Raw genomic sequence first — 24,327 nt, 5'->3', positions numbered from 1 at the left:
GCACCTCTTCTAAGATCATATTGTCTCCTCGGGAAGTTTTCTAAGAGGAAGAAGTGCAAGCTTAATTAGGTGCAATACAAGACAGATACCTTCAGAGCATCTGGCTCAGCAAAGTAAACTTGCTCTCCCCATTTGATTCCAGTCCACAGGTCATATATCTGTGCAGCTATGTGGCTGAGTGGGAGATAACTGACTATAGACTCCTGTTGGACCTCTGCAGGCTGCATATCTCCTGCTCTGCTGCAATGTGCTGATGTCCAAGTTATCTGTTTCAATAAATAATAAAATGCATTAGATACAGTGAGGTTTTTTTTTTCTTTTTTCCTTTTAACACAAACTAAGGATCCTCATGCTATGCTAATGTAACTATGAAGAATCTGTGCTCACAGAAATTGCTGGAGACATTGCTATCTTTGACAACACACCAGACTGCCAATTCCCTGGGGCAAACTCGGTCAAAAACAAGATGAGCTTAGCAGCGACATACATGTGCAGATAACATAAGTAAATGCAGTCTTTCTGCTGCCTGACTGGGCTATGAACACTACCAACTCCCCATGCCCTAGTGACACGCTGAGCAGGGCAGCCATGGGCTGAATGGACAAGGAGTAAATTGATCTGCCCCTTCTTTTGCAACTCTCCTACTGGGCACACTTTCTATCAAGCCCGCACCTTTCACCAGTGTTGTACCTGTATGTTTACCTGAAAAAGAAAAATAAATACTCAGTGATCAGTGAGCTCAAAGGACAGCTTAGTATCAGCAAAAAGCTCACTGTCTTGTATTGATCGTCACCTGGCTAAGCACTCATGAGGAAGATAGCAGCTGTATTCTGCTCCTCTGGAAGCCTCTGGGGTATTCACCATGGTGGTTCACAAGTGACACACACCCACACGCCCACCCTCCCCCCATGAGCGGCACTGCATACGTGACTATTTTTGAAGATGTGCTGCTTGACTTCTTAGTGAAACTGGATGATGTTTCCCCCACTTCTTCCTAATTCCCATTTCATCTCAGAAGATGCAGTTCAAGGATGCCAAATATGCATATCTTCATTGTCAGAATAAAGCATATGGAAGACTCGCAAATATATGTGATGATATGAGGGGGGAGGGAAAAGATGTATGTGCACAGCAAGAAAAAAACAAACAAAAACTCCACCCCAAAAAAAGCTCTTTCTCAGAGGAGTCTGTAATTTAAAATGGGTAGGGCAGGAAACAGAAATGGGATTATTCAAGATGGCAGGGAAGAGATACAAATCACATGCAATACCTGCTATCACAGTATGTTCCTGCCAGCTCCTTTTCTTTGTAATGAATTAGAAGGTATGAGTGCACGTTTGGTCTAAGGAAATAGAGATTCTCCAGAGAGGTTTTTAAGGAGCAGCATGCTGTCAGGCCAGGCCACTCCAAGTTTAGATGGCAGCACTGGACAAGTGGCTATGGGAGACCTACACAGTAGGCAGAAAGGGATGTCTTTGAGATGTGGCTATATTGATTGCTTGTCCTCCTTATCCTTCAAGCCTTGCAGCACACAGGCACACTCACAGCAGATCTGTGTGGGTGCATATATGACTGACTCAGCACTGCTTTTGCACACGGACAGTGTCAAACATCTTTTGACTAAAGAAGGCAGCAGCACAGCTACAGGCAAGGCATGTTTTCCACTGTTCATCAACATAAAAATAGCCTGTTCGCGATCAGCAGCTAGGAATAGTTTGGCAGCTAACACGGAAATGACACCAGACTTCTTTGAGATGGAAGAGCATAGGATTTGCAACATCAGATCAGTCTTTTTGTCTACCAAGTCCATTATGTTCTGCTTCCAGATACTACTGTACTAATTCCCTACATTTGGGTGAATTGCTCCTCGCAGTGTGCATGTCTGCAATAGTTTCTGCTTTATTTTAAGAGGAGAGGCCACAACTTAGACCAGCCCTTTCACAGATTGTCTACGTGTTCAGAAATGCTCCCTACCACTTTCCACTCCTGCTCAGCCACCTTAAAAACCAATTTAAATATATAAAAAACCCAAACTACTTCAGATCTTTGCTAGCAGACCTCTGTGGAAAAGTTCTTTTTGCAAATGACTTCGCCTTTCTCTATCACTGGAAAATTTTCTGTTCACAACAATGCAGGTAGGGCTATTGTGAGTACCAGCACTATACACAGGAGTTGTATTATCCTCCAGTGATAGATGTAGAAACCCAAGTCTAGGAATACAATAATGCCAAAGTAAAAAAACCCACACATCTACCCCCAATTTTAATAAAATTTGCAAAAACAGTCTATCAGGCTGTTTTGATAGTGGCTGGCTGATGTATATGATTTGTTTGTTTTAAGATGATCTGTGACATCACCTGAGAGACTTTATGGCAATCTGTGAATGATATTTACAAATATATACATTATCTATCACAAGAAAACCACTGAATAAAAAATTCATATTCATAACAAACTGTTCAACCTTGTGAAGTGCTAGTTTGAATGGAGTTTCATTCTTTACTCTGCTTATACTTTACCAGAAACAGCCGACTGTTTCAAAACACAGGAATAAATATCCTCATACTTCTCTATTTCTATTCTAAAGAAAGAGCCTAAAGTACATACATTGTCATGACTCAGCATGGCTCCTTTTGGCTTCCCAGTCGTTCCGGATGTGTATATTAGTACACAGCACTGATTTGGCTTTTGGGAGTTAATAATACCATCCAAAGTAGTATCAGGTATGTCATGTCCCAACTCCAGAAACTCTTCCATCTAGAACATGTAAGAGAAAATACATGATATCAAACGGCTTCTTACATGGGGGGAAAGATGCAGTACCTTATCAGTCTCAAAAATGGTAGAAAACTTCAGAGCCTTGCTTGTTTCCGAGGCAAGTCTCCTCAGGTCTTGCCTATGTAAGAAATATGATAAGACTAGCTTAGAACTTTATGGGCAAATTGCAGATAGACTATCTAAAATTGTGCTGCCATGAGTGTCGAAGAAGGGAATGGTAATACTATTCCTCCCCCAAGACGGATACTATGGACAAGTCATAGAGGCTAAAATTTTGTTACTATCTCACACTGTTAGAATGATTTTGAGTCCTATTTAAAGGAATCTGGATGTACCGTTTTTAAGTAAGAGTACATTTGTGACATTCTAAATACAAATATATAAATATAAAGCAATTGGATGAAAGCTTCTTTGCAAAAGCATCATTACCTAGATGTGTGAATATTGGCCCAAATTATCTGCTGTTTTATAGCAAACAAAGCATATGATGCTGGTCACAACTTCCATTCAAATTTGGCTCAGTCTAGAATGAGCTAAACCTTTTATGATGCTGGACTTTTGTGCCGCACAAATTGGCCCAGAAGAATGGTAAACCTGATCCTCTATATTATATTAGCTGCTCCCAGATACTTCCATTGTGTGCACCTGATATGCTGCTAAGTGTACCACTGATTTCAATGCTAATAGAAAACTAGGGTATAACAAATTTTTTTACGAAAGTCAATAACCAAACTGTCAGTTTCCCATTGGAATCAGATGATTCATACCATACTACAGAACTGTGTTATTCAAATCAAGATGCAGCACCTCCATTCTTCAATGATTTCTTGGAGATATATCTAGGACCACATAGCAGTAAAGGGGATGATGCGAAGGACAGCAGAGATAAAAAACGAGAGCCTGTGCTTGCGGGGGAGTTCATTGTTTCCTTCAGACCTCTGCCATTGCCAGTGTGCTACTAAGGAAGGTTACAATAGTTAGCCTCTGTGGCACCTAGTCTTCCTTTTCTTGGGTGGCAAGGCTGTCCTAAGGATTCTTCATCAGTTTTATACTTTCTTCCAACAAACCACATCTTTGAAGAGAGAGGCAGTACAATGCACAGCTCTGTAGCAAGTAGAGGCTTTGTCACATTCTATTTCTTCCCACATAACGTGGCTGCATCAATTTCGCTAGCTCCTGGAAAGTCTGGAGGTGTCAAGGATGTAATTGTTTCTATGTGACTTAGCAGTTGTTCCTGTTTTTCTGACCTTACTGTCTTCTCATACTAGAATCGGTTAATCACCGTGAATCTGTTGCCTAGGCTTTGTTTACTGAACAGTACCTGCAACTGACAGCGTTCTCATTCCACAGAGTGTGAAAGGTACAGTTACACACACTACTGACTTTGCATTTGCCTTCTGGAAACATGCACTGATCGGTGAACTGGGGCTCTGCCCTTACTGCAGCAATTGCTCATTACATGTTAGCCATGAACTTGCAACACAAATCCCTTTTATCAAATGCCATGTGGTTTGGGTGGTTTGCTTTACATCTAACATAATAAACAATCATTTCTGCCTTTTGTGATTTGATCTCTGATTTTTCCTTTAGACAACATAAACTATGGCAACTCTCAGACATTCTCACAGCTACCCTTCTCCATTGAGAAGATGTGTCCAACATGACACCTGAACAGGGGTGTTTTCAAATAGATCGATTGTCAGACATTCAGGTTTCAGCAACCGAATGTTGTTCCAGAATTAATTGCTATTCTTTTTACTAATTTTACTAATTGCTTAGTCTTTTTACTAAGAAATATAAATAGCAAGATCATCTTTGTATCAATTTTTTTATTGTACTGAGATGCAGGGCATGCTCTATACCAGTACATACAGTATTGTAACAGCAAGTGTTTATTATTAAGTTATATGCTATTCAACATAGCAAAAGATATGATTAAAACAAGTGCAGAAAACTTTTTTCTTGTATGCCTAGTAACCCCTCAGATTATCAAAACTGCAAATATTTTAAAATATTTCTACACTGGTCACTCTTCATTAATATCTTTTTCTTTCCCCAGCTGAAGTTTTTCAGCCTAAAATCTGATAATCCGTAGTCCACTTAAAATGCTGGGGTTTGTATTCTTATTACTTAACTATTTTCAATTATAATTTCAAAATATATTGGAATAACATGTTTACAAAAATCTGTTCTGCTTCAAGTCCTTGAATTTCTTAAATTAAAGGCTGGACTTCTACCACTTAGAAATTTCTGATCCTGGCTTTGTGCTTTTTTCTGCTTTATTTTTACCGTGTGATAGGAAGATTCTACATATATTAAGAAAACGTGCTCTCCTCTGTGCAGTCTGTAGTTATTTCTCTTCACTTGTTGCCTATCACCAGAAATTTTTGGTGCCAACAAACTGCAACTATCATCTGTAAAAGCACAAGCATTTTCATGTTCTTGGATCCAGTGTAACTAACCACAATTCAGTTTTCACTAGCACCTATGGACAACTTTTGGTTTTAAACATTTGAGAGTACACATTCCCACCCAAAGTCTATATGTGTTTTGTTAATCCAGTCAAGTAGAAAGCTAGGAAGACACAAGACGGACACTTAAGCAAGGTAGCTCTAATTTTAAATGTCAAGTATCAAACGTGAAGTTACAGGCAAATTAAACAGAAAAAGCTGATGAAGCTTTTGAATGCATTTGCTGGAACACAGCAATGCATTCTAAAGGGTAGACATGCCACACATTAAACATAGTAGAAATTCATCAAATAAATAATAGCCCATGAATTATAACTCTGTTCTAGCATTCACATACCGTATATAAATTTGGATGTCTCTCTGGAATGGAGTCCTTATATAGCACAACAGCTTTCAAGCATGGCAAGCGATTCCAGATCTGTTGGATTTTTTAAAACAAATTTATTATTTATTATTCATATCTTGTATGGAGTTTTTTCCACTAAAATACCACCAAAACTGTAATGGCTTGACAGTCACAAGAAACCTCCTGTTTCCCTCCACCCTCAAATATTCTCCCTTAAACTCACAACAAACTAGGTTAACAAGGCGGGGGGAAGGGGAGGAAGGAGGGAAAAAAGGAGACACTACACAGTCTGCTGTAGAAAATCTGTTTTCAGTCAAAAGATTTAAAAAAAATACACCAGAAATGGCTCCTCAGCATCCTTTCTCATAATGCACCAAAAGGCACATCAAGGAACAGTCAGTCTAGGTCAAGTCAGAAGCTGGCCCTAGCTGCTGTGGTTACCAATAGAGATAGAGGAAGTCCCTCAGCAAAAACTGTTGTTAAAGTGCTAAGAGAATGTCGTACCTTCTTAAAGAAAAAAAGAAAAGGAAGCCATATGCACATTTTAAGGATAAATAAAAATATAAAGCTGCAGGCTTACAGGCATACAGCAATGGCTGCTGCCTGAGGTAGCTCTTTCTCTGCTTTGCATGGCCTGCAGAGAACATTCATTTCACTGAAATTTGTGGGACCCAGTGCCTCATAGAAGTCTTTGAATTAATCACATTTTGAACTGACTTGATCAATCTGTGCTAATATAAAAGCAGTGGCTTGATGGTACGTATATTTTATTAGAAGGTTAACAATTGAAACATTATTATTTCAGTCTTGGGTTCTTCCAGAAAAAAAAAAAGTTCCAAAAAACCCTCAGCTGGATAAAGCAGTGCTGGCTAGAGCTGTCTTTTCTTTTTCTAGATAGAAATGTGTATGAATCAAATCCCTCGAATTCTTCAATTTATATTCTTCTCTCCACCTTCATGACAGTATACCCTTGTATTTAGTCAATGACACTGCAAGAAGGCTTGTCTGATAGTATGTTTTTCCAGAATACTTGTAAAAATCTCTCTTCCTCCAAATCACATATAAAACACAACTACAAAATACAAAGTAATTAATGTATAACTTATATGAAATACATTTGAAAAAAATCCACGGATATTTTCTCTCTGGCAGGTACATGTTTTTGGCAGAAAACTCCATCATGGAGGACCCCCCTGCTTCAGCAAACAGTGCAATTTGGTGCAAGTTTGACGACTCATCTGGAGCCACAGACCTCCCTCAACATCTTACTAACAGAGAAGCCCTTCCCAGGGAGCTGCCCTGTGCTCCTCCTGCAAGTCATGCAATAGGGATCTTTCTGTCAAGTTGGTCTTTCAATCTGGCACACTTGCAGAAACGCACTCAAAGCTGCCAAAGACTTTTGTCAAAATTGTGACCGTTCACTTAAAGAGCGTCCTCCTTTCTCACTAAAGTCTATGTCACATCAACCATCATGCTATCTAAGCGCAATAAACTCAACAGCCTTAATGGTTAATTTTACAAGCAGGAAAAGATTACATTTTGTAAAGAGGAAATTCTGAACACTAACATCTTTAATATTTAAATGGCTGGCCTTTACAAACTTGCATCATCCTAATCTCTTCCATTCAAGTGGTCTGTGCTTTTCCAAAGAGAATCAAGTGGTCTCATTATAAACATGGGATCAAAATGTGGGGGTTTTTCCAGATAAGTTTGCAGTGAACCAGCCAGTGAGCTCTCTGCTGGAGAAAATCAGAACTGCTTAGATACAAGCCACAGACACTATAGAGAGAACAGAGCTGCAAGCCACGCAAGAGCTCAAACACCAGATACCAGATTTTCGAATAAGAACACTCTCATTAAAGGTTTCACAACACAGATAGTGAATATGGTATCTGGGCCCATAAGAGCATCAAGAAATGGGAAAATTATGGCTTTTAAGTAACCATTCAGCACCTTGTACCTGCATTATCTTGTCCAGTTGTTTCCGATTTTCCACAACCATGATATTGGTTTTGCTGTCATGAGCAATGTAGTGGCAGGCCTCTGGAGAATTGGTTGTATAGATTCCTGTGACAATTCCTCTGTATCAAAAAAAAAAAAAAAGTTTATACGTGTATATATATATATAAAAGAACATATATTTATATACATACACACACATACACATGTACTTAGTATCAAAAAAAGAGAATAATAATCAAAGATCAGACGGAAGCTGAAAGAATATGAAGATGTGGAAGTAAACAGCAGCACTGCTGTCACGTTTGTTTCAAGTATTCAGATATACATTAATATCTCTGATATATGCACATTGCAAAAACTAATCTCTGAACTCTATTCAGTAGAAGATGCTGTAGGCTAGGATTCAGCATTTTAAGCCACTTGAGGCTACACGAGAGTTAGCTCAGGAAGTGGTAAACAAAACCACTTATGTCCTGTTTCTGCTCAAGCTGCACGCAGACACCAATTTGAATTTCACTGGCACAGAAAGAGCTTAAGAGGTAAGATCCATTTGTATGAACAGGTATCAGGAGAGAAGGAATCCGGCTAGTTAGTATTTATCTGTCACTTCACCTACTTGAACATATCTTGCTGTAGACAAGTATCATTAATATAGAACTGGGAGTCTCATCTGTTTCCCACATCTTCCAGTGCTAAGATACTGTACAATAGCTTCTGTGTGACTGTCACAGTTAAGCCCATAGCAAACAGGATCAATTTATGAGTGTCTGGACTATTTTGGATATACTGAAAGCTATGAGACTCCAGTAGGTCGCTGAACACACTAATCAGCTGCAGCACAACTTCCAAGATATGACACCACATACCAATTTGCTACTGTCCTGGTTTCGTCTGGGATAGAGTTAATTTTCTTCCTAGTAGCTGGTATGGTGTTATGTTTTGGATTTAGTATGAGAATAATGTTGATAACAGACTCATGTTTTCAGTTGCTGCTAAGTAGTGTTTAGACTAAGTCAAGGATTTTTCAGCTTCTTATCCCCAGCCAGCAAGAAGGCTGGAGGGGCACAAGCTGTCCTGGGGACACAGCCAGGGCAGGTGACGCAAACTGGCCAAAGGGATATTCCATACCATGTGACGTCATGCCAAGTATATAAACTGGGGGGAGTTGGTCAGGATGGGCAGATCGCTGCTCGGGAACTAACTGGTCATCGGTTGGCAAGTGGTGAGCAACTGCATCACTTGTTTTGTACGTTCCTATTATTATTATTATTATTTTCTTCCTTTCTGTCCTATTAAACTGTCTTTATCTCAACCCATGAGTTTTACTTTTTTCCGATTCTCTCCCCCATCCCACTGGGACGGGGGTGGGGGTGGGGGGGGAGTGAGCGAGCATCTTCATGGTGCTTAGTTGCTGGCTGGGGTTAACCACGACAGCTACATTTCCAGACCTAGCAAAACAGAAATCCCCAAATCCCCCACAAAATCAAACAAAAAAATCTTACCCAGCAAAAACAGCTCCAACAGCTGAGATGAACCATTCTGGAGAATTAAATCCAAGGATTGCCACACTGTGGAATCGTTCAAGACCAAGCTTAAAAATAATAAGCGTAAGGTCATATAATATAGGCACACTGGAGAGAAACATATGGCGTGAAAACATACACACAAATATAAACCATGGAAAGTTTTGATTTATTTATTTCAGTATTGACCAGACATGTCCAGCACATTTCTGTGTTGACATCCATAGCAAAACCCGTATTTATCAGTAATTAACATGATCTAAACTTTCCACTACCTTCTCCTGTCTGGCTGAGCTCTGCTGTCCAGAAAGGCCCGAAAAACAGAACTTTTCAATATGAACAAGAGCATAATGAGTACTAATCTTACCCTGTGTTTAGAATGTTTTAAAATTTGTCTTTATCTCGCCAAATTCATGACAGTGCTGCTTTCACCTATTTTTCTTTTTTTAATCTTAAGGCCTTACGCTGAGCTTTGTACCCATGCCCCAGTGAGACAGTAACACAGCAGCTCTCCACTCACAGTCGATTTCCCTTCACAGTACTGTCTTTGACCAAAACCAATTTTCATCATTATTATTTCAATAAAGAATATGACTGCTGATCTTCAATTAATGGGAAAAGCCTCTTATATTGTGTTTTTGGGGTGGTGTGGTTTGTTTTGTTTTGTTTTTAAGGAGACAAAGGGAGAAAGCCAGATTGGTTTTGTTTCCTGTACCTACCTTCAAGAAGCTCTTGGCCGCTTTCCTGGAGAGGCAATAATACTCTGAAAAAGTTATCTTCTCCCATTTTCCATTCTTTTTGCTGGCCAAAGCATTAAGGGATCCGTATTTTTCTAGGCTCTCCTTGAACATCTGATGAACTGTTATGGGAGTCTGCGGACATGAGTTATCTATTCTCAGTCTGACTCTGCCATCAGCAAAGGAAGTCCACAGAGACTCTGGAAAGTAAAGCATTATCATAAAGGTATTCTATCATTGAAAAATACAATGTGATTGTGTACCAAAAGACAAGAGGATTGAAAAAAGACTGCAGGACTAAGCACAACTCTGGCACTTCCCACCTTTTGAGAGAAGGGCTTTCCAATTTTATAACTATCAAATATGCCACGTAGAAAGAGAAATCTTTATTTCTTACTCTTTATTCTGCATCTTGAATAAAAGTGCCACCATACAGAATTATGCTGGTCTTCTGTGTGTTACAGGTACACCACCAATTCCAGAAGAATGTTTGCCCATGCTCAGCCCTGCACAACCCACTACTCCTTGAGCTGGTGAATAGGAAGGGTACAGAGATCCGAAAGACCCGAAACCTCTGTCCCTGTTCAGCATCCAAGCTCCTTTTCCTTGTCATAGCTCTTTCCTCCCTCCTTTCCCTCCAGCTATTCTCCTTCACCCTGCCCCTGTTCTCCACTACTTCCCACAGTTTTTTTCCTGGGTCATCTGCCCTGCGTTCTAGCATGTACATCCACTCCACTCACACCTGTCTTGCCCTGTTTCCACATCATCTTTCACCTTCTTTTGCTCTTGCCTTCCTTACCCTGTCTTTCTACCATCCACTTTTTTTTTGCCCCTGTATTTTTCCTCCCCTTGCTTGACAGGACACAGACATGGAGCACCAACTAATGTCACCTGGCTCTCCCCACCGGTGCCAAGGACAGGAGGCAGTCCCTGGCATTCACAAGAAATGACTGTCTGAAACATTCTACTTGGCTCTTGCAAACGTAGCAAGGAGCAGGCTCAGTATAAATAAACTCCTTAGAGAATCTAGGGTTTAGTAAGTTGGCAAAATTTAGGTGAATTCTCACAAGGAAGACAAAAAACCCACTCACAACTCCCCTATCAAACAATTAGTTCCCATACTCCTGAACAAAATAGTACAAGAACATTTTAAGAACAACAGTCGTTCCCTTAGATTTACTTTCATAAATGAAGAAATATTTTTAGCATAAACATCAAAAAATATATATTCTACAGAGAGCTGGTGGAAAATTTCAGACCAAAGAGCTTAGGTTTGTCAGAATTAAGAGTTACAGAAAATACGACTTTTTGAAGTTTCTGATACAAGTTAATTAGCATGATTGTCTTTTACCACACTTACGGAAAGCAAAAACTGCAGAGAAAGCTCAGCTACTATCTATACTGTTTCCTGGTACCTCAGTGGCCAAAAAAAGCAGTAGTAGAGTGTTCAAAAGTACAACATGCTTTACATCCCTCTCAAATGCTATTCCTCTAATTGCTTCACAGAGGGCCTGGAAACTCTCTCTCTGAGCATTTCTTGCAATATATGAACACATCAACCATAGCTGGATCCACATGAGTGCTTTAGAACAGACTTGCAGCCTCCCTCAAGTCAGGCTTGCAAACTGCACCAATAACCAGAGGCACAGCAAGCTATTGTAAGCTCACAAACATACATTTAAAAAAAAACAACCAAAAAATCCCCAAAACCAAAACCAACTTTCTCTTGCAGCAAAAGAAGTTTCATTACTTAGCTGTGTAGAAAAGCTCATTTAAAGTACAACTACTAAACTGAAAAATACCAGTATTTTTCTGTGAGTATTTCCTGCCAGTATTCCGTTAAACTATTTCTGAAGATTTCACTGCCCCATGCTATATCCTGGCATGTGCAGAGCATTTGAGGGCGGGGGGAGCAAGAATTCACCTTCCTACCTCTTTCCAGGTAAGGAGATAAAAACCCTGGTGCAAAAAGTGAACTGAGCAGTCAAAGCTGTTATGTGTTTCAATCCAGGATTAATGTTCCTGACTCATATTATGTTCCATTCATGTTCCTGACTCGCAGTCTTGCATTTGTTCTCTTGACAAACAGAAAGTAACAATGACAGCAGTAAATAAAAATAAAGCTGCTTAATCTCCACATGCCTTCATTTTTTCCATGTGTAAATTGCTGTCCTGGTTTTGGCTGAGCTGGGCTGGGGCATGGGGCAGATCACCACTCAGGAACTAACTAGGCATCGGTTGGTGAGTGGTGAGCAATTGCATTGTGCATCACTTGTTTTGTATATTCCAACCCTTTTATTATTATCATTGCCATTTTATTACTACTACTATTATTATTGTTGTTATTTTCTTCCTTTCTGTCCTATTATACTGTCTTTATCTCAACCCACAAGTTTTACTCTTTTCCGATTCTCTCCTCCATCACACTGGGGAGGGAGTGAGCGAGCATCTGCATGGTGCTTAGTTGCTGGCTGGGGTTAAACCACAACAGTCCTTTTTGGATATTCCACAGGTCACCCGCAGTTCTAATATAATGATTTTCAAAACATGGGTGTGGAGCTTTGCTTAGGTCAGTGGAGGAAGGGCATCATAAATCCAGACAGTTTAGAAAACAAGTAGCTATGAAGGGATTCTAGGTAATAGACGGACAAACTTTATGGAAGTGTAAACAGTGGCACCCAACAAAAACTTTATGAGTAGTGAAGGCAAAGCAGGTGTTTCTGCACTTAACCCCAATCCTGGTGTGAAAAGGATAAGAGATGAGACCTGTCAGAGACAGAAGCTAGCATTAATCCAAATGCTTATTTTCTGCAGTGACACACCAAAGCCCAGACAAAAACTCTGTATAGATGTTCTGGCTTCTAAACCAACAAAGATAGCAGGGATTGCAGGTGTGGTTGGGCACAGGTGGGTAACTGCTCTGTTGAAAACAAAATCATACCAGAGCTAAAATACAACATTCTAGTCCATGTATTATAAAAAATGCTCTTGAACAGAGTATCTCTCTTCAAGGGAACTGAAAACATTAGCAACATTCCTACAATAACATTACAAAAGTAGCTTAATAACTAGTTTTCACTGCAGACGTACAGTAGATAACATAATAGTTTCCACAGAGAATAGTGAAGAATCAATCAAATCACTGCAATATCTATACACAGAAACCAAAAATGTACTTTGAAACTGGGTCTCCTTTTGCTTTTCCTTATGCAGTTTTTTCTGGTGTCAAAAAGGCATCTTTGATTCATACGAAAGACTAAGAACAGAATCAGTTTCACAGAGACTTAGTGAATCACCTTAATAATATACAATATATATCACAAAGGAATATAAACTTGAACACCCCATCAGTGTCTGTTCTTGCATATATTTGCAGGTAGAACTTAAATCTAAACCCAGTTCCTAAATCTAGATAAGCCAAATAATTCTAAAGATCTAACTCTGCTGTCCCATAGAATTTGTAAAAACAGTAGAACATGAACAATATATTCTGCTGTCAGTTTGCAGACGGATTTTGAGCAGAGGGCTTGTTCTTCTCAGAAAGAGCCTGGGAAAGAACGCCTGGCTAAATACCGAACGAATCGATCGTAAACTTTGGGAAAAGCAAAATAGGTGCTCTGCCTCACTAGCATCTGAAAGTTAAACCGCAATGTCAAGGCTGGAAATGAACTCAGTACCACCTAATGCCAAAGTGGAAATCAGAATAAAGATCCTTTAAACACACTATTAGCGTTGGTACATTATACACCCGTAGGTTTACAGAGAGCAAAAGAAAAAATTAAACGGCATTCCAGCTCAAAGTACTTAATGCCACTGGAAATCCCCTATATGCAAGCAAAGAAGAATATTTGTTCCTTTCCTCTTTCTTCCAGTAACTCCTGCTACCTGCATTATACTTTGTACCCAAAATGCTTTTTCATTCACTTTTGTGTGAGCTTGGCTCATGTCCTTCATATGAATTCACTGAAGGTCAGAGATGGTGAGAAAAGATTTGCTCCTAAAGATGACTATTTTGTCAGATAAAAGAAAAAACAGCAGAGATCTCATGCAGATAGGTAGTCTTGACTGTCACTCTTTGAGCCTCTTCAGGTGTTTTTCTTTCCCCGTATCATTCTCCTCCAAGGCCAAATTACATGATGAGAGGAAGTTTTCGATGATTCACTGTCTTTGCTGCTGAAGTAAGGGATGGCTCAGAGTAGTCTCATAAATATAGTGTGTAACAGGATGACTGTACTGCAGTTTGTCTTAGAAATTGCTCTAAGGACAGTTGATCTAAATATTTTGGATTTTAGGTGTGCAGTTTTCCCACTAAAGTGTAAACTTTCAACAAGAAACTTTACAGGAGAAAAAAAAAAGTTACTTAAAAAACACGTTGAAAGTTTTCAACTGATCTTTTACAATACAATCGTAGACTTGTGAACCATTTACATATGAATACTGATTTATAAAAGTACATTTGTTATTCAAATATTTTCCACCAAGTCTGAAATAATACACAACATAAACACATTACAATTTTTGTAGTTTTATCAGCCAATTGTTACTCCTTTCCACCATGTATGACCGAACAGTTGTGACATGGTACAGTCTGTCTCTCCCAGCCCAGATACCAAAAATTATTTTAAACAGACAAACAAATAGCAAGTCCATGTATTTTTTTTGCATGAATAATCAGTCTGGCTGAAACTGCTGGACCTCTGGGATGTATGAAGGAGGCTGTGTACTCGTTTTAAAACAAATAAATGAAAAAGAAATAGACTAATCCTACAGTTTAAAGCTAATATATGAATGAAACCTCTCTGTTCACTACCTGACCTGCAAGTATCCTGGTGACTGCCAGAATGAATTTGGGAATGTTAATGAATTCTGATGTTTATGGAAGAACAATTCTGAGAGCTATATAAAATGCAAAAGAACCAAGGTCACCTTTCAGACAGGTAAGCAAACAGGCAGGCATGACCTGAGTAACTCCAAGTGATACTCCATAGTGTGCCCTGAGAAGCAGGAACTAAAACAATAATTTAACTTCTGCTTGAAACTGATTCAGATTTAACTCACAAAACAGTATCTTGATTATATGCCTGTTCCTGCAAAACATCACTCTGCTCTAATGAGGAGAGAAGGTATTCAGCTCTTTGCTGGAGGCATTTCTGACAGACAGTCATCATCCCAGATTCCACAGCTATGATGCCATCACTTTCTGCTGACAACACAAATACATCATTCCTCTTCTCACCCTTTATTTTTAATTTTCTTCAAGATATCCGTGGCCCTGAAAGCTTAACTTTTTAGTAAAAGCTGGAGCTGAGTACATGCAAGTTGGAGTCTGACAGCTTGGCATCTGTGTCAAACTTCCCCTTGTGCCAATGAACAGATTAAACAGAAGTACAGAACTTCTGAGTTTCAAGTGAACCTGACTGTATGAGCCAGAATATATACATAGTGATTCTTTAAAAAAAATACAGTAACCAGCTTCCTGATGCTTGCCTTGCCACAGCTGGGAGAGGAGGAGAGTTGCCTGCTGTATTATCATTTTTCCCACAAGAAACATGTAACTTTAAACTCTCAAACAGAAAAGACTGAATAAATAGTGGAAATCTTTTTAAATTAGCCAAAACACACACAAATATTTCAGTTCACGGAAACCTGTACCTTTTCCATTGGAGGAAAAGGGAACATTTATGAATTGCAATAAAATATACTGCTCTTCACATCAGTAAACTACTACCAAAGTGGATCAGAGAAATAAGATATCCTCCAAAGAATCCCTCTACAAACTGACGTGGAGGGAGTGGTACATCAGGACGAGTACAAAATAAGCTTCATAACAATACTGACGCTTCTAAGACTGATTACGATGCACCAAAATGGAAGCGTATGGAGCGTGCAATCAGGAGGAAACATCACTACAGAAACATTGCCCAGGCATGCAGAATGCAAAGTCAAAACTCAGCTGGAATTGAAATTGGTGAGTGATGTGAACAGCCATGAGAAGGGCTTCTACAGGTACACTGGCAGCCAAAAGGAGAACCAAGGATATCATGGGAACTTACTGACATAGAACATGAAAAGGGCTCATCTACTCAGTGCCGCCTTCACCTTTGTCTTCACTGGCAAGATCAGGCTTCCTGGGTTTCTGTGCCTAGTGGCAGGTGAGAAGTTTTACCTACAACAGCAGAGGAAGATATAAGTAGGGACCACTTATGCAAACTGGACACATACAAAAAAGTCGATGGGCCCAGATGGGTTGCTTCAGAGTGTACGCTGAGAGACCAGGCCAAAGTCATCGCAAGGCTCCTCTCCATCATGTTTGAAAAAGCATGGCAATCTGGTAAGGTCCCCATGACAAGAAAGGCAAATGTCACACCTGTTTTCAAAAAGGGGAAGAAAGAGGATTCAAATAACTAAAGGCCAATCAGACTCACCTCAGTCCATGGAAAGACTATAGAACAAACTCTCCTAGAAATCGTTTTGAGCTATAAAATGGTGACTGAGACCAGCCAGAATGGACAGACTTGATTTGGCCTTGGTAATTCCAACCCAACTGCCTTCCATGATGAGATGACTGGCTGTGAGATGGGAGAGCAATGGCATGTTGTTTACTTTACCTTTAACAAGGTCTTTAACAAGGTCTTCCCCAGCATCCTTGGAAGGTTTGGACTGGATGGAGTTGGAGTAACAGGTGGATAAAAAATTGGCAGGATAATTAGTCTTCCAGAACAGTGGTCAACATTTCTAAGTCTAGCAGTCAATTACAAGTGACATTCTTCAGGGGTTAGTCCTGAGAATGATACTGTTTAATGACTGCATTATTGTCTTGGGACAATAGAGTGCACCCTCACCAGCTTCAAAGATGACACCAAACTTGGGGAATTGGCCAACACGCCAAAAGGCAGGGCTGCCATTCAGATGGACCTCAGTAAACTGGAAGAATGGGCTGACATAAACCTCAAAGCCTAACAAGGGTGAACATAAGTCTTGCACTCAGGGTACCATAACCCCATACAACAGCACAGACTGGATGCCAGCTGGCTTAGCAGAAAACACCCTGTGGTTCCTGGTGGACAAGTTGAATGGGAGTCAGTAGTACGTCCCAGTGGAGATAAAGGCTAACTATGTCCTGGGCTGCACTAGCACGATCATAGCCTGCAGATCAAGGAAAGTGATTATTTCCCCCTACTCAGTACTCATGAGGGTGCACCTGAAGCAGTGTGCAGCTTTGGAAGCCCCAGTGCAAGAGAGAGATCCTGACAAATTGCAGCAAGCCCAGAAGAGAGACTCCCAGATGATCAGGGGCCTGGAGTATACCATGATGAGAAGCCCCTAAAAGAGCCAGGTTTTTTCAATGTAGAGAAGATAAAGAATGAATGTAACTGTGAAGGGGAGTGCTATAAAGAAGACAGATTTTTCTCAGAGGCACGCAGCAGAAGAACAAGCTGCAATGGACATGAGCTGCAGCAAGGAAAATTTTTGCTGGATAGAGAAAAATAATAAGAGGGACTTAGAGGCTGTGGAAGCTCCATCCTTGGAGGTTTACAAAACTCAGCTGAACAAAGCCACGAGCCCTCCTATGAGGGGAAAGCTGGACTAGTTGCCTTCCAATGGTCTTTTCCAACATAAACTATTTTGCGATTCCATCAGTACAAAACCAGCATGAATGAGTTCTCTTTTAACTTTACACTAGTTTTAAGCCAATATAATGCTTGCTGCCAACGGTAAGGTTACTCTGCATTTACATATGCATTAGAAAAACCAATATCTGGCCTGGTTCCACAGAGATGAGCTTCTATACATTGGTGGAAAAGAACGGGGAAAAAATTCCAGAACAATCCACAGTTCTCATTAGACAAATTTACTCATGAGGTTGCAGAATGTATCAACTATAAAATGAGAAAGACAGTTCTGCACAACTAGAAAAAATCAGAATCTCCTTCTTTTCTCTTGATATACAAAGCAGACCCACCGCAACTAGACACTGAGCTTCCTTTTCCCAAAAGATTTTTTTGGGACAAGTTTTTGACATTCAGTCCTCACTTTACCACTCAGCATCTGCATAACTGTGTGATGTTTCCAAGTCAAACACTGCTTCTCATTTAAATGGATAACAAGTAGTGCCACAGATTCCTGAAGTCAAATAAAAGATGAAGGCTAGCTTAAATTGTAAGCTCCTGATTCATCAACTTAGAAACATAACTAAACACAAATAAAGGAATTGCTTAATTAAAATGGATAGGGTGTGACTTGTGTTTGCAGGAAAATTATGACGGAACAGCTGAAATGGCTTCTACTCTCAGTTGTTCACCTCACCTTTCTTCCAGAGGCTGTGGTCACCTCTGCAGGAGTGGCTGAATGGCATGTGCATTCCTTCCTGAGCATTGTGGTTTACAGCCCAGCATATTAGTCTAAACTGCAGCCAGCAGCAACCTCTGGGAGAGAAGCAGGGTAGATAGCTGACAGCAGTAACCAGCGTCCCAGATAAATTCTTAGAAAAATAGGTCAGAGCCTTCACGAGCACACAAGCAAGTACTCTGCACAGTCACAGCCTCAGTAATAATCTATGTATACAACGTGTGTCTCAAATAGTTCGATAAAATACCCTAAAAATTTGAAAACAGAAGTTAGTTATCACCTTTATCCATCCAAATTTATTTCCTGCTTATTGAAAAAAAAAAAAAAAAAAAAGCAAATGGCTAGCAGTTCAATTCTTGGAAAGAAGCCTGTTATGTATCAAAGAATTGCCTTTTTTAAAATAAATATATAGGCATACAGGTATATGCTTACACATATGTATAAAGTCTGCATGTGAGACTCCTACATAGATCTGTTATTTCTTCAAAATCCACTTGCAGTCATTGCTCCAATTGTCTCATAGAACAAATATTCCCTGTTTAAATGAGCAAATTCAGATGGCAGTAGCAGCCTCACCAAGGCAACAGGGAGCTCCCTCAGGGCTGCAAATCTTCCAAAGAACCTCACAAAGTTCTGCTAGTAAACCTCCTTTAAGCCACAAGATAGCACAACTAGGTTAATTTACCACTGCAATTGGTTTAAAATTACAGTAGCATGCATATGCTACAATGCAACACAGAACTGACCAAAGCATAGATAATCCTTTACAGCCTCCAGTTATTACACAGTATGCCAAATCAATAGTTGACAGCCGGTAAGTAGGCTGTGATGCCAAATGTAACACAAGAATTGGTATGCTTTTCCATGGGATCAGGCTATTTTTCACTTTTATCTAGTAATCACCTCAAATACAGAAAAAAAATGGGAGAAACTATTGAATTCATGCAAGTTTACAAAAACCTCCTGAAAATTTTTCAGTTGCCCTGATTCACTTAAGTTTATTTCATTTCTGGCTGTCTCTCCTTATCCCAGCCCTGAAAAATTGTCAGTCATAACATGCTAGAATAGATACAAAAATTACATTTAAAAAAATGCTAACAAGAGCTCAAATTTCCAAGGATCATCTTTTGCATGCTTACCTGTTGGCTCTATGCCTTCATCTTGGGTCTCCTCCAAATGAGGCAGCAAATCTCTGCAGACAGTCTGTGCATCTGTAATGGTTCTAAAGAAAATATACCTATTAAAAAGTTATCCAGGAGTGCTAGTAGGATCCACTACAATCAACATACAATATATCCAAGGGAAAACAAAAACACAGCTTGCAAACACTTAGAAATACAAACAGGAGAAAACAGAAAGCTCAGAGGAACAAAGAACATATTGCCTCTTTATTGCAAATTCCACTACAATCAGGTTAAACTGGTAAATGCCTTCACTCTAAGGATGACATTCTTATTTCATACAGTGGACTTTTGGTGTCAACATCATGGAATATACCAGATGGAGACACTAATTTTGAATCTTGACAGAGAAGCCATGAACTGTGCAAGTATATAGAATGAATTATCAATCTTAACCTCAATCATACTGCCACTGTACTAATATCACAATACCTTGTAAATTGTCACTGTTGATATTTGTTGAAGCTCTAAGGTTAGGGGTTTTTTTTGTTGTTGTTTGGTTGGTTTTTTTTACGGCTAGGAAAAGAAGGAGATTTAGTTCCTAATAATAATAATAAAGTTCCTCAAAAAGTTCACCAAAGCAACAAATTAACATTATCACATGGACGAAATTAACCTTTCTCGGCTTAAATTAACCAGACAAAGTTTAAACCACAGATAATACAAACTCAAAAACATAAAGTCTGTAAGGTAACAGACTGCAAAGGATTATATGAGCAAAACATCTAAACAATAACTAAGCATTTAGAAATGACTGACAACATAAAGCAATGCACTGCAGATTATTCATGAATAGCAGCATGCAGATTTTTTTAATTTAGCTGACTTCATTTAATAGAACAAGGGGTGGGAATGAGCAGCCTTTAGAGGCCAAGAACAAATTAGGATTACCTTCATTCCCTCTTAACAGGTACAACAGAAGAGTCCCGAGTGAAGGTCAGGAGGTCCTCCCCCTCCATAGTGTAATAAATTAACTCAAAATGTAGAAAAAGAAAGTCCAAACAATGCCCTTCCCAGCTTTCAAATAAATAGCAACCTCAAAAGCAGCTTTTTTTACACAGCAGTGTCAGGTAGCAAACAGTACCACCAAACACTATGTCAGACATTATTTCCTATCTCATAATAACAACTACATTTTGTAGAATACCTATATGTGGGACACTCCTGGAATTTATTATTGTTATTCACAATGAAATCATACTTTAAGAAAGCCTTAACCAAGCTGGATCCCTTTTACAAGAATTTAGCAGATTTTGTAATTCTTCACCCATCAGAAGTGACAATCGCAGTTCCTTTCTTCCCTTGCTACTACCGTGCTGCAGATCTCCGTGTCTCAGAGCAGAGGTACCGGTCGCAAAAGCAGATGAAGGAAAATGAGGAGTCATCACTAATCTTGCCTGAGAGAGTATTTCCTCTCTTGTTAATGGCATAATGGGACAAAACATGAAAGGGTTTGTCTGATAAGCAGAGAGTTAGACTCTGAAAATAGTCACTGGCTTGATGAAGGCAGATGTTGATGAGAAACTGAGTAATTTAAATATAGCATGGGATTATACAGCATTTTGAAAGGTAAGGCTGTGTTTGATATATGGGAAAAGGGTGACAATGAAGTGGGATTGCAAGGACAGAGTGATGGACCAGTAAGACATATTTGGGAATAAAAGCAAAGCAAAACAAAACATAACATCTGAAATAATTTAAAAACATGTGTTTGTCTGCCATCTCAAAACACTTAATAGTTCTTGAAATTTTTCACATTTTAAAGAAAAACTGCATTTGTTGTTTAGAAATCTAGTGCAATCTGTTCCTTTAAATATCTTTTGAATACTAAAGCTTTTTAAATGTTTATTATTTTACAGAACAAATAAAACAAAGCCTTAGTCAAAAGATAACTGAATGTTACTCTTGCCAAAAACGAATAGCAAAAAAGATCTCAGAAGAAAACAGATCTGATTAGTAATATAACAGAAGAGCCTCCTGTGAGGCTACTCGGAATTTTTAATACTCATCATTAATGACTTCCCCCAGATGAAAATCTTTTTAGTTTGCTTTATTCTGATCTGACTGTTACAGGATACTGGTTCAGTTTATATTATGTTCCCTTTATAGAAAAATAATCAACCCACAAGTCTGAACTTCCAGACTTGCTCTGGTAATGCTTCAACATGCAAATGTCACATGAGGACCTCTATGCATCTAATACCTTCAGGAGTGTTAAAGTTAGCAACGCTGTGTGCAAAGTAGTTGTTACCTGCCTCTATGGACTAAGCAGTCAATTTGAGAGTTGGGTATTTTTGCCCTGAAAGTACAATTGAGAAATTTTCTCTCCCATCAACAATTCATGTGTATATTCAGAACTATCCCTTCTGAATGAAAGAATATGTTTTTAATGTTGTTACTTTTAGCTTTTGTTAGGAGTTACTCCTTTAAAAATTAAGTGAAGATCCAAGGATGGTTACATAATCTGGAATTGTTCAAGTAAGACTCAATCAAGCAGAATTCAGTTGGATTGCTTGATCAAGAGCTTACTCAGCATACTGCTGCAAGGAGAAAACACACCGTGGAACTACAGTTTCATGGTGAGAAACCCCAGCAAAACCAAAATGCTTTGGAAATCTGGACTTCGGCTGCTAAATTTGTTATTAAGGCTGAGGTTCTGCATAAATTATTTAATGTTATTAGTGCAAGGACAGCATGTTCCAAAATTCAACTACCAGTTGAAAAGTGGATTTTCTACATCCTATTTTTGCATTAAAAAAAAAGTTTATGATTCCAAACATAATATGCAAAAACCTCTGCAAAGCACACACACAGGATTTAACAGTAGAGGTCAGTTCAACAAGCCAATTAGAACAAACTGAGTTCATGTTACACAACACTGAGCACCTAAAACTAAACAAAGCATACTTCTGTATAACTCCATTAGCAGGAGTAGGTTTTGAATGACAATATTTCCTGATGTAATTTGGGATTTAATTTCAAGGTACCATTCTATCTAACGTGACCTCGTCTGCTGCCTGAATTCAATGCACACAGACAACGCCTTCACCCACGACAGAGGCTCAGGCTGACTGGCTTATCCAGAGGTTTGGGTCAAATCCTAACGTAGCATGACTTGCTCGTAGCTACCACCGCTACTCTGTGCCAGTTAGATGTTGTATCATACTGAAGCTGTTCTCACACATCAGGCCAACCTAAAAAGCAAGAATTTCAACATTCTCTATATTGGATTAACAAAGGGAAAGTTTCCTTTCCTTCTTTGTTTCCAAGATTGCAACAGCTTTAGTGAGATTTATCTTTGCAAACCAGTGGAAGTAACGCATGAGCAACTGATATTATAATGGTAAAATAATGACTCACATAACTGACAGTCCTTACTGCTGGTGGTGATTCACCAGAAGCAAAGCATGCAATCTGAATTTGCTGGCATAGCAATTACTTCTTTTTAACTAAGTGTATTTGATGGAAACCAATGAATACAGTACCATTTCTTATTTAACTACAGAAACTAAATGAACGGCTAGATCTCTCCACTTTTATCATTATGAAATGGCAGTGTTCTTTTGCTGAAGTTACACATTAGAAAAACCATTTTTTCTGCTGCCATAATGATACCAAGTATCTGATTAACGGTATCACTGTGATACTAATTTCCATAATTTTTTAGTTTCAAGGGACTTTGGAATTGGCCTTTTCCTTCCACAGGCTCTACGTTTCCTTCTCTGGTAACTGGAATTTCTGCTTACATCTCATATTCTAGGTCAAATACAGTCAGATATTTACTGTGCTCTAAATTCTCTCCTCACAGTAAAATCTTGTGAAAATACTAAGAATAAAACTGAAAAGAATCTATAAAGTCAGTCTTTAATATGATAACGAACCCATGATTTCTATGGAGAAAATGTTTTACAGAAATTCTTACTTTAGTAAGCCTCACAGAATACACTGATTGTCCTGTATAATTATATTAGAATCTTTTCCTCTCAAATTTAAAAACTATGAACTATGTTGAAGGGTTCAATATATTTTGGCCTTAATTCTGCAGAGTAATTTCTAAGATCACAAACTGCACCAACAGAGTATGAACACTGTTATGCAGCAGTCATATTATCATGAGATTTAAGGGGAAGCCATTCGTTAAACAGATTACATATAGTGACAAATAAGAAGACATTTCATATTCTTTCTGTATTCCTATTCCTTATCATTATTGTTCAACTCCTGTAGCTTTGTCACTGTTAAATTTTTACCAGTTGGCTCTCTACAGGGGTTATCAGAATTTAAAAAGATACACCAGCTTTCTGTAAACTTGCAAAAATAAACAGTTTATCAAATAACTACATATGTATATTGTTAATTCATTATTCAGTACAAGGTATTCCTTTATACTTCAGAATATTTACTCATAACCCTTTATATATATATATAGCAAGTCAAAGTACTTGAAGTCTGGAAATCACATTCACAACTGCTCACAAGAGAGACTTAAAACATTTTCTTGCAATTAAAACAGTGAGAAGTTCAGACTATGCATTCATCCAGAGTCCATTATCTTAGCTTCCAGACCTATGCTGTCTGGATTCATGATGAAGCTACCATCTCCTCCTCCCTTTCATCATATTTCTAATGCAGAGGCTTTTCCCATTACACAGCTTCTCCACTCTCACCTTGTTCCTGGATAATGTTGTACCATATGTGTGAGCTCACCATATAGTGAAAATATTTTTATGAATTAATTTTATTCTGGTTTAATGTATGAGAAACGTTCACTGTTGAAGATACTGCATTCATAATATATATTCTCAGATAAGTTGAGATTAATGTGCTGCCTAATTTTAGAGGAACAATATGTTCAAGGTGCAAAGCTATGGCTATGGTCAACCATGTTACTGCAGTTCCTGTCTGCTTAACTTCCAAAGCTTTATAATAAACTATTGCATGATTTTTGTTCTTTTGTTCATTCAAAATAAACTATCCTGC

At 38.8% G+C, this 24,327-nt stretch overlaps 1 protein-coding gene across 10 annotated transcripts in view; it reads right to left on the bottom strand.

Annotated features, from left to right (window-relative positions):
* Positions 1-24,327, bottom strand: part of ACSBG1 (acyl-CoA synthetase bubblegum family member 1) — a 54,267-nt gene that overhangs the window by 10,737 nt on the left and 19,203 nt on the right. For 6 of the 10 annotated variants that reach the window (XR_005932527.1, XM_030016117.2, XM_030016119.2 and 3 more), the window contains 7 exons: positions 19,306-19,388; positions 9,800-10,017; positions 9,060-9,148; positions 7,556-7,676; positions 5,587-5,667; positions 2,608-2,757; positions 90-266 (listed from right to left, as the gene is read on the bottom strand). Coding sequence is in view for 9 of the 10 variants with exons in the window: in XM_030016115.2 (XP_029871975.1) it covers positions 90-266; positions 2,608-2,757; positions 5,587-5,667; positions 7,556-7,676; positions 9,060-9,148; positions 9,800-10,017; positions 19,306-19,388 (919 nt within the window). In the remaining variant the exon portion in view is untranslated. Of the gene's footprint in view, positions 1-89; positions 267-2,607; positions 2,758-5,310; positions 5,353-5,586; positions 5,668-7,555; positions 7,677-9,059; positions 9,149-9,799; positions 10,018-18,124; positions 18,217-19,305; positions 19,404-19,779; positions 19,864-24,327 lie in introns of those variants that run through there. The other 4 variants (XM_030016120.2, XM_030016118.2, XM_030016116.2 and 1 more) reach the window with 4 other exon arrangements.

Source organism: Aquila chrysaetos, chromosome 5, assembly GCF_900496995.4.
Source record: "Aquila chrysaetos chrysaetos chromosome 5, bAquChr1.4, whole genome shotgun sequence".
NCBI lineage: Eukaryota > Metazoa > Chordata > Aves > Accipitriformes > Accipitridae > Aquila > Aquila chrysaetos.
The sequence above is the reverse complement of the archived record's forward strand: the minus strand, read 5'-3'. Positions and strand labels throughout refer to the sequence as shown.